This window comes from Dysidea avara, chromosome 8 (assembly GCF_963678975.1).
Source record: "Dysidea avara chromosome 8, odDysAvar1.4, whole genome shotgun sequence".
NCBI lineage: Eukaryota > Metazoa > Porifera > Demospongiae > Dictyoceratida > Dysideidae > Dysidea > Dysidea avara.
The window spans coordinates 29,959,730-29,977,992 of NC_089279.1; the positions used below are offsets into that span (position 1 = coordinate 29,959,730).

At 39.2% G+C, this 18,263-nt stretch overlaps 1 protein-coding gene across 2 annotated transcripts; it reads right to left on the bottom strand.

Annotated features, from left to right (window-relative positions):
- Positions 1-621: 621 nt before the first annotated feature.
- Positions 622-17,908, bottom strand: LOC136263421 (PDZ domain-containing protein 8-like). 2 transcript variants are annotated; one of them, XM_066057930.1, is made up of 29 exons: positions 17,700-17,908; positions 17,477-17,601; positions 8,977-9,058; positions 8,834-8,926; positions 8,757-8,788; positions 8,399-8,432; positions 8,241-8,351; positions 7,583-7,663; positions 7,486-7,535; positions 7,387-7,435; positions 7,213-7,327; positions 6,949-7,061; positions 6,804-6,899; positions 6,227-6,312; positions 5,763-6,025; positions 4,270-4,526; positions 3,932-4,042; positions 3,770-3,879; positions 3,566-3,717; positions 3,482-3,507; positions 3,384-3,427; positions 2,484-2,601; positions 2,343-2,437; positions 1,685-1,862; positions 1,574-1,612; positions 1,471-1,524; positions 1,370-1,423; positions 846-953; positions 622-793 (listed from the first exon to the last, which is right to left on the bottom strand). In XM_066057930.1, exons 1-29 carry the CDS (start codon positions 17,844-17,846, stop codon positions 689-691), a joined length of 2,928 nt encoding a protein of 975 aa, XP_065914002.1. In that variant the 5' UTR covers positions 17,847-17,908; the 3' UTR covers positions 622-688. The 2 variants fall into 2 exon arrangements, with proteins under 2 accessions (XP_065914002.1, XP_065914001.1); XM_066057929.1 differs by having other exon boundaries at positions 2,484-2,613.
- Positions 17,909-18,263: the final 355 nt, after the last annotated feature.

Sequence of the window (18,263 nt, forward strand, 5' to 3'; positions counted from 1 at the left end):
AGGACACTTAGCTACCATGCATGATCAGATACAGTTAGCATAACATAATTAATCCATTTTGTAGGTACCAAACAACATGTAGTATATAGCTAGACTGTGTAGCTTAACTGGCATTGACACGACATTAATTTTTCCTTAGAACTACATATTATTGACTAGAGTGTAGTCCAATGTATAGCCAATTAGCTTTCATTATATCAGTTTACTGATATAGAGGAATGGAATCCATTAAATTTTATTCAAGACATGGGCTGGTACATCTAATGCAGGGATGGATTCACGAGCTGGCAAGGGTAACCACTATATAGCCATTGAAGATCCAAGGAAAAAGTTCTCTAGCTAGTGTTAAATTTACACTCATTGCAATTGAGATGCTCAAAATTATTACTAAGAGTTGTCAGTGTATACTGGGAATGCAAATCAGGTATATTATCACTGTGTACATTAGAGAAAAATGTACTATTATTTTAAAATGGTATGCATAAAATCCTTTGACCTTTGGGAGATAATAGTGAGGTCTTTATGAGACTTGTGGTGTTACTATTCAGCCTTCAATAGTAGGTGGTTAGTATTCTTCTTCATGCAAGGGACAGACATTCCACCCCTCAATACACACACTAGTACACAAATTATTGAGCACATTGTTAAAAAAAATTACATCATTACAAACTAATAATATACATAATTATTAGGTGTCATCATCCAGCTTGTTTAGCTCTTCAATTAGTTGCAGGTCAGTGTGACATTGGGATAATTGTGATTTCAATTCTTCCAGTTTAACAGAGAGATTCTCCTAAAATGATATGCAAGGCAAATCATGTCATTCTGTATGCCCTACACCTCACCTGAGTGGCCTTAATGGATTCCTCTTCTTGTTCTGTAGTAGGACTGGTCCTGCCTATTGCATTGTAGGCCGTGTTGATGGAGTCTATCTCTTGTAGTATAGTTTTCATCTGTGTGATAAGACCATTTTATTATATAGTACCTAGGTCCCATGATAGTTAAGGGACTTCATTTAAGGGGGTGGTGGTGGCACCCCCTCAACAAACTCCCTAAGGGTACATACAGTAGCTGAGAAATGTACCCGAGAAGTTATAACAGAAACAGTGAATATAGGTACATACCTGAGAATATACCAGAACAAGTTTAAAAAACAAATTCCTAGAGAAGCATGCCACCAGGCCCCTCTAGATGCTAAACATTCCCCCATATGGAGATCTAAGTATTTCAAAGATAAATTTTTTTGCTGCTAACCCCCAACACATCGAAATCAGCAAAAATTTTCCCCTCGAAATATTTTTGGTATATGGTATACTCATCATGACCTCAATAATAAGACCAGCTCATTATAGTGATCGTGATAATTTACCTCATGTCTCAGTTGCTCCTCGGTCTTGTGAGGCTCATCAAATGAATACACAAGCTAAGATGGTATATAAGACCACCTCAATATAGTGACCATGTTACTACCTCATATTTCAGTTGCTTGTCAGCTTCATGGGGCTCATCAAATGAATTCACAGACTACACAATAAGATGATTATAGTGGACATAATCAGATAATGGTACTCACTTCACTCCTCACTGGTCCATGTGGATACTCATATTCAGACTGCAGTGATATGTAATAATAAAATGGCTGGCTCTGTGTGTGTGTGTGTAGTGTGTGCATGTGCTAACTTACAAGATCCGTTTCACTCCCGTCTGACAGAAAATCTGCTGACGTAATACTTCGTTCGAAATCATGATCATCCATCTTGTCTACCACCACTGCTGCTGCTACATGATCATCTGCTACATGATCATCAGTCACATGATCATCGGTCACATGATCCTTTTCAATACTATACCCACTAGTAACCCTACAGGATTAAATATTGAGTGACCCACACATGTCTACGTAGTTAAAGTTGGACTGGACCTAGTATGCTTTTGAAAGTGCTTTTGGGAAACGCTGCAAATATTTCGGTTATGTCCCAGTAACACACAGTTGAGCTTCCATTTTTACTTGACTGCTCTATTAGAGCATCCAATACACCCAAGAATGTTCTATTAGGGGTACTCAATATGTGGTGACTGTTCTATTAGAGTATTTGATATTTTTGCTTGTGGTCAATTTCATTCAATACATGCAAATTTGATACCCTGTGCCTATTGTGCTGGCATCAAGCTTGATGCTTTTGCCTACCTATTATGCCCCTAATCATGCTGGTAAAACCTAGTGAAAGTTGCATGGCACTTGCTACAATATCACAAGCAGTATAAATACTTGTAAGAAAAGTTTACAATAAGCAACTGATAAGGCCCTGCACACACACACAGCACACAAGTTCACTGCATACCTGCGACAAGGCACTTGTCTCAAGCAGTATTGCGAACATCTCTTGTGACACATCAAGTGACAGTGCAGACACTTCAACACTTTGTGACTCCAGAACTATAACAATGTTTAGAAGATTAGCAGTATGGCTATTACCCCTCACCTTCTTGCTACAGATGACACAATAAGCTGGTCCATGTTTTATCTCAGTCGGTTTAAAATCGTGATCTGTCATCAGCTTTTCAGCTGGTTCATTTTGCAGCAACTTATGTTCTCCATTGCTACATGAAACACTGTTTATGTTGAGTGCATGTATGTGTGTATACCAGACATGGGGACAGGGTGGAAAGATTTTAGGTGCTACTTCAAAATATTACACAATTGTTCGGAATATAATGTGAACCTCAACAGTCTCAATACAAAACCAGCTAATGGTGGGGATCACTTAGGATTGTTAGCTCTTTCAGTTGTGCTTCGTGTCAGGATTAAGATGTTGTACATACCTTTGTGGAATCACTAGGCATATTTGGTCAAACAGTATTTTGCATGTAGCGATTCTAGAACTAGCCAAGTATGCTTATTGTAAACAAAACAGTATTACATCATCCCCACACATTAGTTTATCTCAAAGGCCAAGGGTTTGCATAATACATTTTAATGGTGCTTAACTTCCTCTGGGGTTAAGGAAAGTACCAACAGAACCAGGAGCCCATAAAAGGAATACTTTGCTTTTTGAGCTAATCTGATGGGTATAACACACCAGAAGGCCAGAGCGTTCCCAGTGTTTCACACTGAGTGCCTTCAGGTACTTGCCATGTGATCATAGTGTGTGAAATAACAAAACAATCCTCTACATGGGACCAGTGGACAGTCTAGACAATATTTTGATGACATACATGATGACTGAACAATGACATCTTTCCCTCGATTATTTCAATGTTTGAATGTTTTGTTATATTTCACAACATTCACATGTCAGGTAAGTACCTGAAGGCAAGTATATAACTGTGAATGTGCTTAAATGCTCATGTACATGTCCCCATGTTTGCCTCACATCACTTACAAGGCCACTGGCATGTCTTCATTGTCACTACAGTCACTAATAGCCTGAGGGCAGTACACCAGTGGTTACCACAGCAACAGAACAACAACAACACACACCTGATGGTCTGACAGTTGGTCCAACTCTGTAACAGAAACATTAACACCATACATAGCTACCTAGTGTCCACATTAGCAGCTTACCTGGTGTAGTTGTGTTATTAGGTTGTGGGTCAGCCATCTCTGGTGGCTGATGGTGCTCTGTGGTGTGTGTGAGTCGTAGCAACACATCACCACCGTATACTCCCTCATAAACTATGTTACCACGACTACCACTAACCCTGATAACCGACCGACTAACAGTAACAAACTAATACCCACACTTACACTAAAATAAACAGTATTTACCTAGAGCCAAACTTGACAGGTTCCACTGGTAGCAGGACATAACGCTGGCTGTGTGTACACAATGAGGTAGACAAACACTGCAGTGCCACATCAGTTAGACTAATGGATGCCTAGTAACACACACACACATAGCAACAGTAGTTATGACAACACAAAACACACCTGAGATAGAGCTAACCCCTTGCCGTCCTCCATATGGCACCACACCATCACATTAAGGTATTGGTGCTCTGGGGTCACATTGAATGTGAATTTCTCATCCCAACGAGGATTCTATACAATGACACAGTGTATCAATACAGACAATTTATGGGGATCAGTTTGAGCCTCTATACACAAGCACTAGCAGTCTCAACTATCATATTAGCTGGAATAGTGCATAAGTTGGCACTGCTGCAACCTGGTTTGCAGATTTAAGCCAGTAGTACAATTACATACACTGACCCGACTAGTAGGTTTAAACTGGTACCTGACTAGCAGGTTTTAGCTGGTACACTGACCTGACTAGCAGGTTTCAAACTGGTAGTACACAGGTCAGGGTTACTACTTGGCTGGTCCATCAAGTCAGTTTGATCCATTCCAGGGGAACTGGCCCTGACTATGTCCAGCTCGGCAGAATCTGGTAATCTAACAGCGGGGAAGAGACTTGCTGAACGGGTTAGCATCACATCGGTCTGCCCACTACTCTTTGGGTCTGTAGCACGATCATTGAGGTCACTAACTGAACAATAATGTCTCCTCAGATCAAGCTTGGCATCTACAGTGGAGTAGTAATAATTAAAGCAGGACCTCAATTATTTGAACAGCATAAGCGATATTTTATTAGAGTATCCCATCAACAGATGTATGTTCTATTAACAAGTATATATAATCAACTGGTAAAACAGATATACTTAACACATACACGTCACACGACATGGAATTACACAGCCAATCACGGCACCAGGTGTTAAGCTTTATTTATTAGCTGAGAAAACACTGGGTTGTGCTGTGAAGGTTGGTAATAAGGGTCCTGGGACACATATGGTATGGACAAACATCTCGTACTTTAGAATATTTTTTTATCGATCTAAGGTGTCAATACTGAATTAGTTAACATTTGTTTAGATGAATGATGATGAGCAACCACTTCTGTTCTACCAGCATTGTAAAAATAACAATAACCTACTTAGGGACCATCCATAATTTTCAGTCTTTATGCAAGCGTACAAAGAGTCTTGATTCAGAACGCAACAAAAGAACTCTACTCTATCCAAATCCACATGGTTGTGTTGACCTTGCTCAGTACAGCTGATAAACTTGAATACCCATACTCAATACTTTACTGCATACATTCTTGGTCATGCGATAAGTAAACCTTACAATACCATGATAGGATGTAGAAATGGAACTACAATTCAGTTACTCAAATTGACTACATTAATATACAAAATGAATGTGACAAATGCAAGTTGAATTAGAACATAGCTCATTGTGGTGATGCACCAACTATTGGTAAATTGATCCTCACACCACACTCAAAGACTTTATGTTAGTTCATGCAACATCATCAAAATGAAGTTGAGTACATCCCTGCCATTGAAAACTAATCTTTTTCATGCATGGTTGTAATGGGACACATCTTGATACGCCACCTTCACGAGAACTGTGTTCTGCATGAGTACTGTACAGATGTGCAGAAATTCCAGTGCACAAGGCCACCAACATTACACACAATTGAGGAAATTATGTATGCACATCAGTAGCTATGCGTAATCATGTCTTTGTTGGTATGTAATGATGTGAAGTAATGTTCAAATTCAAGTGTATTCACACAATAGGACATAACAATTGTCTTAGTATCACGCGCATTTTGCGCGGGTACCACTAGTGTACAGTATATACACAATGATAATTCATCATTTTATAAGCGTACATGTGATTTAACCCCCTCCCCCCTAGCGTACTCTTTGTACTCTTGCGTAAAGGCTGAAAATAATGGATGACCCCTTACCATTCTTTACTCCCTTCCCATCATAATTATCAACATAACACTCTGGTGGCAGGTTGGGATCAAAGTCTCCACTTATCGGCAGGTGACGGAGTTTTTCTTCATGTTTAGAGTGGCTCTTGAATGGCTTCCTTTGCCCATGGGATGGACTCAGTGTAGTGTTGGTGTCACGGTGATAGTGTTTGTGTCGCTTTTTCTGTTCTCTAGCATTACCTAGCAACTCAGACTGTGCATAAGATGGTGGCCTCATCAGAGTAAACAAGAACCTATAACAACAACAATCACAATTGATTGAATGTTTTTAACCGCTTTGAAATTGCTATGAAACATGTACAGGTGTATCAAGTGGGAGCTATGGTAGTTAAACAGTCGTTCTGTGCAAACTTGAATGTTCAAATGTTACACTATTCAAGAACACATTCACTCATGCCCTACGTTACTCAAGTACTAGGTAACATAGTACTCACTTTTCAGTGCTAATCTTATGAAGTAGTTTAACAACCGACTTTGCTGAGGTCACCTTCATGTGGTTAATAGAGCACAGTACGTCTCCCTATAGTGTATACAGGTAATTGAGGTAGTGTGTGTGTGTGTGTGTGTGTGTGTGTGTGTGTGTGTGTGTGTGTGTGTGTGTGTGTGTGTGTGTGTGTGTGTGTGCGTGTGTGTCCTGCAGGTTACTAGTTCTGCTCCAGGAGGATTTGCTTGCGCTGACTCCTAGAATCTGAGTAGCACATAGGTACCCAGTGGTGGTTCACTGGGTAGGCATGACCAGGCTAACACGGCAGCTGAAGATTTTGCCTTGTGTGTGCATGTGTATGTGTGCAGCAGAAATTTTAGTGTAACAATAGAAGTTGTGAGAATTTTATCTGTAAAAAAGTTTGTATAAAAATTAACTCTTATGAACTTTTGGTTTATAGTACAGTGTATGTTACTGTCCACTTGAACATAGTACACCTTCTGTCAATTTTGGCACACTTTACAATAATCATGACACCCACACACAATCCCCACTGCTACATACATACTGGACATTACTGGTCCAACCTTGCATATTCCAGCAATGGCAGCTGAGGTATGTGGTGATAGTGTTACAGCTACTACTAGTTCATGTCTCTCATCTTCTCTCTCCTTCCAACTGGTCTGTATTGACAGGGAGTAATGAAGGAGTAGTCTAATAAATGCCACTCACATCAGCAAAGTTCACTCCTATAGCTTCTCCATCCAGGGGGCGTGCCACTTCGCACTCCACTACCGGCCATAACATACGCCACATACCAGGTAATGGTTGACATGGCTGGCCAGCTGGATCGATACACAAACCATACCAACTGATTTAAAACACTATTTGTAACTAAAACTGCTGTAAAGTTGCCTACAAAAAATTATAGTATCAAGTCAGCTAGGGCATACACACACACACGCACGCACCACATACACACGCAGAGTTACATACCAAGCTTTAGAGAGCAGAACAACTGACTGGGGTGGTAGACTGGTGGCAGACGACTACAATTGACCACCTCTACTGTCAATTGGCCCACTGTGAGGTCACTGTCATGTACAAACAACTACAGTACAAACACAACACCATAGTAACAGACAGCACATTATGTTGCCATGTACACACCTCAACCCTTTGATCCTGGGGGGCTGGTTGTGTGAAGAATGGCTGAAATCTGAGAAGAAATGGCTTGTACATTAATACACAGTACATGGTAGTACACACCGTATCTTGTAATGAGGTAGGGTGTGCTTCTTCTTGACCCATTTGTGTATCTAATAGTAGTCACAGGTGACATAGACATGTCACTATTAATCCCAACCTGGTTCTCTATAAAACTGGACAATTGGTTGAACTGTTTCCCATCCAAATGACACTCGACTTCTACCTGCAGCTCTGGTGTCTGTGCTGACAAAAATAGCTCATGTAATCTCACATGCAATAGCTCACATGACTTGTGTACACTATACAAGCCACAGGAGGTTGCAGGTCATCATATATCTTGAGATGTCAGCCCTGACACCTCAGTATCAACGGTATTCTGTTGTACTGTGTGCATCCCAGAACCCTTACAAATCTTCTTTCAGCTAGCCCAATACAATACTAGTTAAGTAACCAGTGCCATATTATCCTAACTTCCTGACAAATTCATAAAAGTATTTTCAATATCAATACCAGGCACCATGTTTGGTTGCACAATAACATATAGCATTACATCAAAGGCAAAGGCTATTTGATAAGTATTCAACTTTGAGTTAAACCGGCTCATTCTAGACATCTACTGCTCCACCAGTAGAATACCACTGGACCAATCAATTCAGGTTGAAGTGTATTAGCTGCAAAACTAAACTACTGTAGCACTGAGAAAAATGGAGTAGAAGCCACGGGGTGTACACATTCACGTTGCACCAATGGAGTATCACATTGCCTTATCAACTACCTTGATGATATGGTTGTGGCCAAACTCCTCAGTTACTCACCTCATAGAAGGAGAAAGACCAACTGGTACAACCATCGCGTGTAAACCGTAGTCTTCCTTGTCCCTTGACATAACACACCTTCACTGACACAAATGCACATCTCCCCAAAACCTGTACATAACTCATGTCATCATGGTTAACAGCCACAATAGGCTCACCAGATCAGCATCAATCCTCATTTGTGCTCCGCCCCTATAATAATGTCATAGTAACTATGACACACCTTCAGGGTCAGCCATGGGGAGTCGGGACAAGTATTCGTGCGTGTGTATGAGTGCTTGTTTGTACTTGTGGTTCGCCTTAGAAATTTTTACAGTTTATAGTACGTATTTATTTAGAAAAGCAAATTGAGCTTGCTACATTTGAGGACAGAAGTGTTTTGTAAATATTAAAACAACAAAGAGTTTTGTTCTTTGGTTACTCCCCAGTCAAGTGGTACGGTACCCCTAAAATCCAATGTACTAGTATCTTAGTAAGCACTTGGGAATATTTACATGTCAGTTACAAATCACTCACTTGTACTCCACATCAAGGCTGATATCCATACTCTAAATGAAGATACATCAATAACCAGTGATAATGTTAGTGCTCACTTTAATCACACTGCTGCCTTGGTCATATTTGACATCTGTCAGTTTAACACTATGGAATACTGGTAGTTGTTCCCCCAGGCTGTAGTCTCTCACCTGCAGCCACCACCATATGGTACTGCCCCATTATTCCATCTATTGCTCACCACAAGTTGCTCCACCAGTTTCCCTTGTGTCCGGGTCATCATGAAGTCTTCAAACTCTTTCTGAACACGACGCATAACAAACCTACAGCAGGATATAGTTTATCATGTGTACTCAACACAGTAATAATACTACCATATAGTATTGGTAAATAGCTGTGGCTCTTATGCAGTATACATGTATACAGTGTAATAGCCACCCCCAGATAGTAGTCACATCGCAACCCTGATGTATTGTCATAACAGCTGTGGTTTGTATCTGAATATGACGATGAGTGCTGACAGGGAACGTTTGATGATGAGGAGTTGTTTTTAAGTCTCCTCAAAATAGCACTTTTAAGGAGCCAAGTATTGAAGGATGTTAAATAAGGTCAGCCACTATAAAATGAGTATACACACTGTGGGCTTACTGTCACACAAGTATTATTGAGTAGCTGCTCTCAGATAAAAGGCATCATCACGTGCTTTTGCTAACTGAAAAGTATAGCAGTGACAACTATTGAACAGTAAAATATGGTATATCATCTGGGTACATCACCTCTTAATATTCAGGTAGGTCCAGGTATGTTGTAAAGTTCTATGCCTTCTCATACCAATCCTACAAGATTATCTCATGCCTCCTACAACTGGGACCTCAAAATCCCATAGTTTTGCAGTTCTATAGCTTAGCTATAGGATTATCTTACCTAGGACCCTGCAGAAGGTACAACAGAATGTTATACAAGGTGTAGAACTGTAGCTGAATTAAGCTAATTACAAATCTGGACAATTATGTCACAGAATACGTTGATTATGTGACATAAAATGGACCATTTAATTAGAATAATTTGTTGCCAGTGTATGTTCTATTAGAGTAATCGAACAAACCAAACAAACGTCTTCACACGACTGAATGGGCTCCAACAAATTCAATTCAGTACGTGTCTGCACCTGGGTGTTCGAAGATCCCAGTACAATACAGTGGTTTGTGTGAACCTTGCAAAATATTGTGCCAGTCAAATAGCACATGCACTACCAGCTTTGAATGTCAAAAGTAGCTGCAAGTGATTTAGTAGTACCTGATGGTAATAGTTAAGCACAGGAATCACTTCTTCTCATAGCTGGGTGTCATTTCAGTGTGGTACAAAGTCTACAATTCACTACTGTATGAATACATGTGTCTAATTCGAATAATTTCCTTTCCCCAGTGTCATATTTTGTTGTAGTATGCTTTGTGTTCTTCAATGTAGTTGTAGTTCATTTTGTGTTCTTTGTCATAATTTTGAAATTCTTAAAAGAATACTAGGCAAATTTGAAAGCATAATAGGCTCTGGCCTAAGGTGTCTACTCAGGCCTACCAGAAACCCATCCATCTTTGCCACCAGTATGAGGCACTCTCCCTTACTGTACCTGATGGCTCGCTGTGTATGAGTGAAGTCAAATAGCAGAATTTTGATAATTTTTAGTCACCTGTAGACTCATATAGCATAGCTTCTGTATATCATAATTGCAAAAAAGTCTAATTTTTTTTGCAATGTTTACACAAAGCACTGTACTTTCTGTGAGGGGGGAGGCAGTGCCAGACTAGTGGGCATGCACGTGAAACCTATATGCGCATTATTGTTCTTACATTTACCTCAAGATCTATTGCCATCCACTACTCATATCTACTGGTAGGTATTCAAACAGGATATGGTACAATATTTCATGTACTGTAGACACGGTTTCACGTACCTCGTAATTCAAACTTTTGCAAATGTGCATACAATGCAATTCAAATTCCTAGGCACAAAAGTGAATAAGGCTATGCCTACATGCACTACGTATAATATTCGAACACTATCATTATGTACAGTTGCAGCAGATGACATACATCTAAGAACAACAACACACATGTGCGAATGTTTGACATACGGAATGTACAAGAATTTTGCAAACCCTTGTATCACATATAAAATTAAAAGAGGTATTCTCTATTCAACAGTTAGGCACAACTATATTTGATATAAAGCCATGCCCAAACTGTATGATATTGATATTTTGATTTTGGCACATATAGAAAACAGTATGTATAAAATGCTTTGATCTATGGGAGACTATGAGGTCTCACTAAAATATCTGCTTGCAGGTTCTAAAACCTGGTAACAGAAAATACCTCGGGCATTGCAAATCTCACTTTTGATCTTTGATTTGTTATGCTATCCCGAGCATATTACAGGCTAATAGTCTGCAGTAAGTCATCCAAGCCAACACGAGTTTAGCTACTCCATTCCTTTTATAAGCGATTTGGTTATGGAAAGAACTGTTTAATATTGTAGCTACGTCTGTCAGGATTAACAGAGAAGTCCAGTAATATCAGAGAAAGCTCTGTTTAATGTCCATCTGTTTTCTAGAGTGTTTTAAGCATGTTTCATCTTCAACTAAACTGTCTTTTCAGAATGGTTATTTAGCATCATTTGTAATGTGCTGTATGCGAAATTGACCCTGGTGTTGTTGCGCCATAAATATAACAACTTGTGACCACTTATAATCGTAATCACTCAAGCCAACTGTTACAGTAATGCACCTGCTCTTCACACTGCTGTGATGCCATGACACGTGCACTTGGCAGTCCTTGATCAGTTTCCTTGTCAAGATAATTATCCTGAATAGAATACATCTTCATGAAGCAGTGATAGGTGTGAGCTTTGACCTCTCTTTATTTCTCAATGAAACATGTTCAGTCTTCCACACTCATGTTAAGACCGCATGAAAAATTTAAAACGACATCAAACTCAATCTCACAATGACTCCACCTATATGTCTATATAAAATGCTCCCATTTTAAAAGTCAGTTAGAGATCACGCCCTTGGATCTTCGTGTTTTTAAATCTTTGCTTTCATCTTGGTTTTAAAATCCATGATGATCTTTGTGCTAGGTATCTAACATACACAAAATATTGAAATATTACTTCAATATCTATTTTGTAATGCAATCACTTCATAATTCAACTATGCAGGTGGTATATATACACTGTAGATCGTTGATTGAAAGATCAATTTTTGCATTGGTTATCAGTATATCATGACCTTATTGTGCAATCATCATAAAAGGAAAGTCTACAATGAAGCTAAAATATAAACCTTTATACCTGTTCCCTTACTCTGCTACATATAAATTTTTTTAATGTAAACACGTCAATGTCTTGCATTTTGTATTAACCTTAAAGTTGATCACATTATTGCAATGTTAATATTTTATCAGTATGTTGCACATCATATAGTATGAACTGTACATATTCAGCTGAGATTCGAGAAAAAAAAATTGGATTTTTTCTCAAGAGAAATAGCAACCAGATAATTAAGGCCACTCCAATATTTCCCATCCACCATCTGCATATGGTTACTGTTAGCTCTAAATATTCCATTATTTTGCATTCTTCCATTATTTTTCAGTTATTCTTTCATATCGTACAGGTTCAGTAAAAATGATCTTGTAAAGGAGTTAGCGCACGAGCCAACGTGCTATCAAGTCAGCACAAATCCATGCGTTCGTTAATTCTTGCAAATTAAAGGCTTGAGCGTGCTTTTATGCAGCTTTATATGGTTGTGCCAGACAAATAATGGCTTGAAAAACTGCCAATCTTAATGAAAATTATTGCCTGCCCGCATGCAAATGTGCCTGGGTGCAGGACGGGAAATAGACAATTTATTTGGAGTGGCCTAAAGGTGTCAAGAATGGACATGTGTGTCTTACAAGTCTGGGAAAAGGATCATAAAAGACTATGAACGTTTCCATAGAAAATGTATATGGTAAAAAAAAATTGTGATTGGCCATAATCAGTGCTGTTCACTTTCACAGAATAACCAATTAATCGATCAAAGATTTCTAAAACTTCAATAATTGGTGATAAATATTAAATAAGCAATAATTGGCTCTCAATTATTTCACTCAAATAAACACTAACATTTGAGTGCAGAACATATCAATCACTGTAATTCAATGACTGGGTCTTGGCATAATGCATATTGTTATGTATCAATAGTTACCCAATAAGAATTTAATGTCAGTCACACAAGTACATGCGCTTCATTAAGAGATATGTACTGTTATAAAACCATGCCTAAATAGTGGAATTTAATTGTACCAATTAACTGGTCATCATCAATTCTTGATGACCAATAAACCTATAGGTGCACAGCTCTAATAACAATGCCTCAGAAATTTTGAATGATAAGATTTTGAAAATACTTTTAGCAGGTCAAAAGTACTACAAATGATCATTAGTCAAACTTCAAAAACTCCATCCATGAGTTATCTAGGGCTCAGCTCAATGTGTACATATGCTATATGTGACCAGATTTGGGGAAAAGGTACCTTTTCCACACATTTTACATACCAGCAAACAAAATGATATAACACTTGACTCCTTATACTGATTAACTTGTTCTTAGTATCAAAATGCAACCTGACACTGTAGCTACACTCAAAGAAAATTTCAGGAAATTTAGTTATGAAAGCTTCAAAGTTCAAAAAATAGGTCAAAATTTGTGTGTGTAAAAGGTACCTTTTTGCAAATCTGGTTACACACACACACACACACACACACACACACACACACACACACACACACACACACACACACACACACACACACACACACACACACACACACACAGACACATGCATTATATAGTTATACAATGGCCACGAGTGCTCTGCCTGATATAAACGCACTTGCCTTCGGGCCGTTATAAACGCACAAGCCTGAGGGCCGTTAGGCCCGAAGGCAAGTGCGTTTATACAGGCAGAGCACGAGTGCACATTGTACTAGATGAATTAAAAATTGGAAATTTTAAAATGGGAATAGGGATCGCTGAAAAAAGCCACAAAACAAGAAGGGATCGCTGGGGTGGTAATGTAAACCACAAATCCCTATTTTGACTCTCTGTCATAAAGTTTTCGTATTTACATGCTCTGTCATTTTGAAGTGAGAAGTGTGTGGTTTACATTACCACCAACAGAGAGTCAAAATAGGGATTTGTGGTTTACATTACCACCCCAGCGATCCCTTCTTGTTTTGTGGCTTTTTTCAGTGATCCCTATTCCCATTTTAAAATTTCCAATTTTTAATTCATCTAGTTTGTGTACTTTTTAATTAATCCAGTAATGGATTATGAGATTTCTTTTATTGATAAGAAAAAAAGTTGTGAATAGTGTAATTTTGCATTCTGCATAGTAACACTGTCAACATTTCAGTACACACATGAAACTGATCAAATTGCAATGTGCATACAGACTGAAAGTCTCCTAATATGAACTACAATTTACATTACTGGTGCCTTTAATAGCTGTCAAATTCAGTGCAAGGATTGTAGTTATACACTTGACTGCATTATTAGAGTATTTAAGTGACTGCTCTATTAGAGTATTTAATCTGGATAACCTGCCCACGTACAATAATCACTGAGCGAAAAAAAACCCACCTTGCAACAAAGTCATCAGCCCAGATTAAGCTTCCTGGCCTATACTGAGTTTAATAAAGACAGATTCTATTAGCCACAAGTAGCGCACACCAAAAAACTTAACCTTGAGCGTGATCTTGTATGGTTTCTCGAGCGTAATGGCGTTTTGGTCAGAAGAAATGGCCCGGTTTGGGCTGTTTCCATCCGAAAACGAAATCAAAAATAGGTCATGGACATGCACAATGATCCATTCAGCAAGCCTTGCTACTTTTTATCCCATGATTCTCCTTGTAAACTTTGCTATGCCTGTGAAAGAATAATAATAATAATAATATTATGAATAATAATCATATGAACAAACTGGCAAATTTCAGTGTTGTCTGAAATACACATACTGTTTCCTTTTCACTTGATACTTACTAGTGGACCTATACTCATTGCAAAGAACCACCAGAGGGTTGTTTTGAGTTGAAGGATGCTTTTCAAGGTGGTTTTTAGGTGTGCGTTCTATTAGGGTTTTTGCAAAAAACATGGGCGATCCCTATTATGAACCCACTATCGTGGTTCATGATAACTGTTATGTACCACTCACCTAATAGGTGGGGAGAGTCTTGCAAGACAGCTGTAACACTTATAAAGGTCAGGTTTCTAACATCGATTGTGGATAACCAAGCCGGACGTTGCGATGATGTTCCCCCGTACTGCAGCCACCTGAGATATTGAAAGCTAGTATGCTATGGGTTATATCACTAACCTGCATTTGCTGTTCAACTCTCATCATGTAGTGCTCAGCATGCCAGCGTGCCATATAGACTAAGCACCAGACTAATCGCCATAGTGATTCTCTCGAGCGAAAAAAGCAGCTAAATAGACGGTTTAAGTAAACAAAACCTAACTACTAAACGATACTAGTCTAATTCTTACTATTCACACTGGCTAAACTCGAATCTGGTGGCATGACAAAACTGGTTACCACAATCGAATGTAAAGGTTAGTATTATTTAGAATATATTTGTTTTATTGAGTCATTGTCGAAGTGGACTACAATTTAATCTGGGCTAAGATGGCACCAGATTAGTAAGGTGTATAATTATGTTTATATATATGTAGACTAGAGTTGTGGCCACCCGCTTTGGCTATTTCGATCGCCATTGGCTGCTTGTAAACATTATACGTATTGGTGACGTTATGGCCCACAATCGACCTTTACATGTCAGGCTATAAAAGAATTCGAGTGATCTGTGAAGTGTTTTTCCACCTATTAGGTGAGGTGTCATAGTGGTCTTCGCCACCGGCACTTGTGCTCTTCGCCACTGGCACTTGTGCTATGCTGCATAAAACCGCAGCAGTGCAATATCTGTATATTGCACTGCAGTCGGTGCATTATAACTTATAATGCACTCTTTGTGGTCTACAAAACCACAACCAGTGCGTTATTAGTTATAATGCACTTGCTGTGGTCTGCAGCAGTGCAATACTGGCGGTGCCTTTGAACTGCCCACGCAGAGTGGTACATATATGTATATATATATGTATATATAATGTATGGGATATACAGACTCACAATTCAGTTGTTCTCGCTCATATCAAAGCACTTTTTGATAAAAGTTCCAGTGCTTAAAGGGCTGTTTGGGTAGATGTAGCACATGCAACTGAAGTCAATAAGGAACATGATGTACTACTGTAGGTGAAGGAGAACAAACTATAGTTGTTAGTATAATGGCAGATTAAGGTGTGTGAGTAGTCTCACGTGGCCAGACCACTTGTTTCTCTTTGTCATTGGGTAGGGAGAAAAAAAGGGTCCGGTCCAGTTCGAATCCCACACTTGCCTTGACACTAGCTGGATAATTAGGTAATGTTAACCAAAGAAACGTGATGTGTTTTCAAATAGTAGTCACTCACATCTATGAATCACAAGCACATATTTACAAACCAATCAATGCCTAAAGCTGCTTTGGCATCTACCAATGATTGAATCAGTTATAAGTGTTTTATTGATTCACAGGTAAGCAAAGTTTAACTTTTGGTTATTGTTGTAGTTTTATTACAGTAGAGTTTAAGCGCATGGGGTCATAAATAACTGCTACTTGTGACATAACCACCTGGCACATCAAGACGACCGTGGGATTCAAACCAGACCAGACCCGTTTTTCTCTCTACCCAATGATAAAGAGAGAAAGTGTTCTGGCCATGCGAGACTAGTGTGTGAGTATTTCGCCATGCATCTTTGTACTAACTAGTGATTACTAAGCAAGGGTAAACTACTCAATTATTTCTGGGAATATGTGGGATGCTAAATGAATACAGTGCAGTATTAACAGATGTTACACAAATACAGATTAAAAGATCGAACTTCGAAATTGATCGACACTGTAGCAACTTGCATAGTTGCTGCATTTTAAAATAGCCTGCTGGCTTACTCTATGGTACACCATGGCCATTTACATTGTGTACTCTGATATTCATCCTATAGCCTCGCCCCCAGACCACAAGGGTCTGGTGACACGCAATACAAACTCTTGGCAGTGACGTATACGACCGAGGAATTCATCGGTTACCAATCAGATTCGAGTACGCCTCTGACGTCAGATATTCCTATACTTTCACACAACTAGAACTCACTTTGTTCTTTATCACTGTGTCCCATTCACGGTCTACACCGATGCTTTTTTACGGTAGCATCATGGATCTTTAGCAGCGCTCCATCATCGCTGACTATTTGAATTCATGCCTCAGATTACATAATACGTGATGTCATATGGAAATTGTAAGGCTTTGTTTTATACTGCCTAGCGTTTCTACTGCTTGTCACCACACCCTTGTGGTCTGGGGGCGAGACTATATTCATCCATGGTTGAAAGTCAAAGGGTAAGCATTGTTTGTAAAGTGCACACCACATTAATACAAATATAAATTTCACTAGAATAAACGAGATTATAGTTGAAGTCAAGCAGCAAGGCTTGTTTTTTGAAACTGTGGGCAGAAATTGAAGTACAGAGTGTCATTATATTACCTGCCATTTAGTAACACTACCAGGTGTTAAAGACAATGATAGGATGAATGATTACAGTGCACTGACCTCTTTACAATGGCCGAGTCCCTCATTTCCTGGAACCAAAAGCTCAAGGCGATGTTGAGAAATTGACAACTTTCCTCCGGTCCAGACCCCTTCTCTGCAATATGCTGTATCAGTTCTTCAACCACCTGTAATAATAATCGTGCGTATTATATTCCGCTGTTTCCCCTTGGGGAAACCAAGAGCACATTAGATGAAAAAATTGATACACGACAATAGCACTAACCTGTGGAGGCTTGGTCTTCACTTCGGGAAGATTCTGATGTTTGATGACTCGTTTCGACGCGAACCAAATATAAAAGATAGCGGCTTCAACAAGCAGAACAAAGAAGGCTCCGAGCCAAAAGGTCATCACAGCTATCGCAACAGCCATCACCGTTTCTCTAGGGACTTTGAAAAGTTAGTTGGTATGCTTGTAACGAAACCGTTAGAATATGATGTATTACAAGTGGGTGGTTGCCCAGACGGGCCCGCGCTATTGACCGGCTGGCCACTAGCAGACTAGCTGCACATCACTCCTTAACATACCATTTTAATATTGTGCCCTTTTCTATGATGGCATAGACAGGTTTTTAAATAAAGTAATCACGTCATCACTTATTTTCTAATCTAAGCAGTATAGCTACTAGCTACATTGGTTTGACAGCCTGTTTGAGAAAATTATCATGATACTGTGTGTCTGCACTGACTCATGTGAGCAACACGTTTTATGTGTGTCATGGTTTCAGGCTGTAATCATAAGCACCTGAGGAAGATAGCAGGCTTGTTAAAGTGTATCCACGACCTGGGT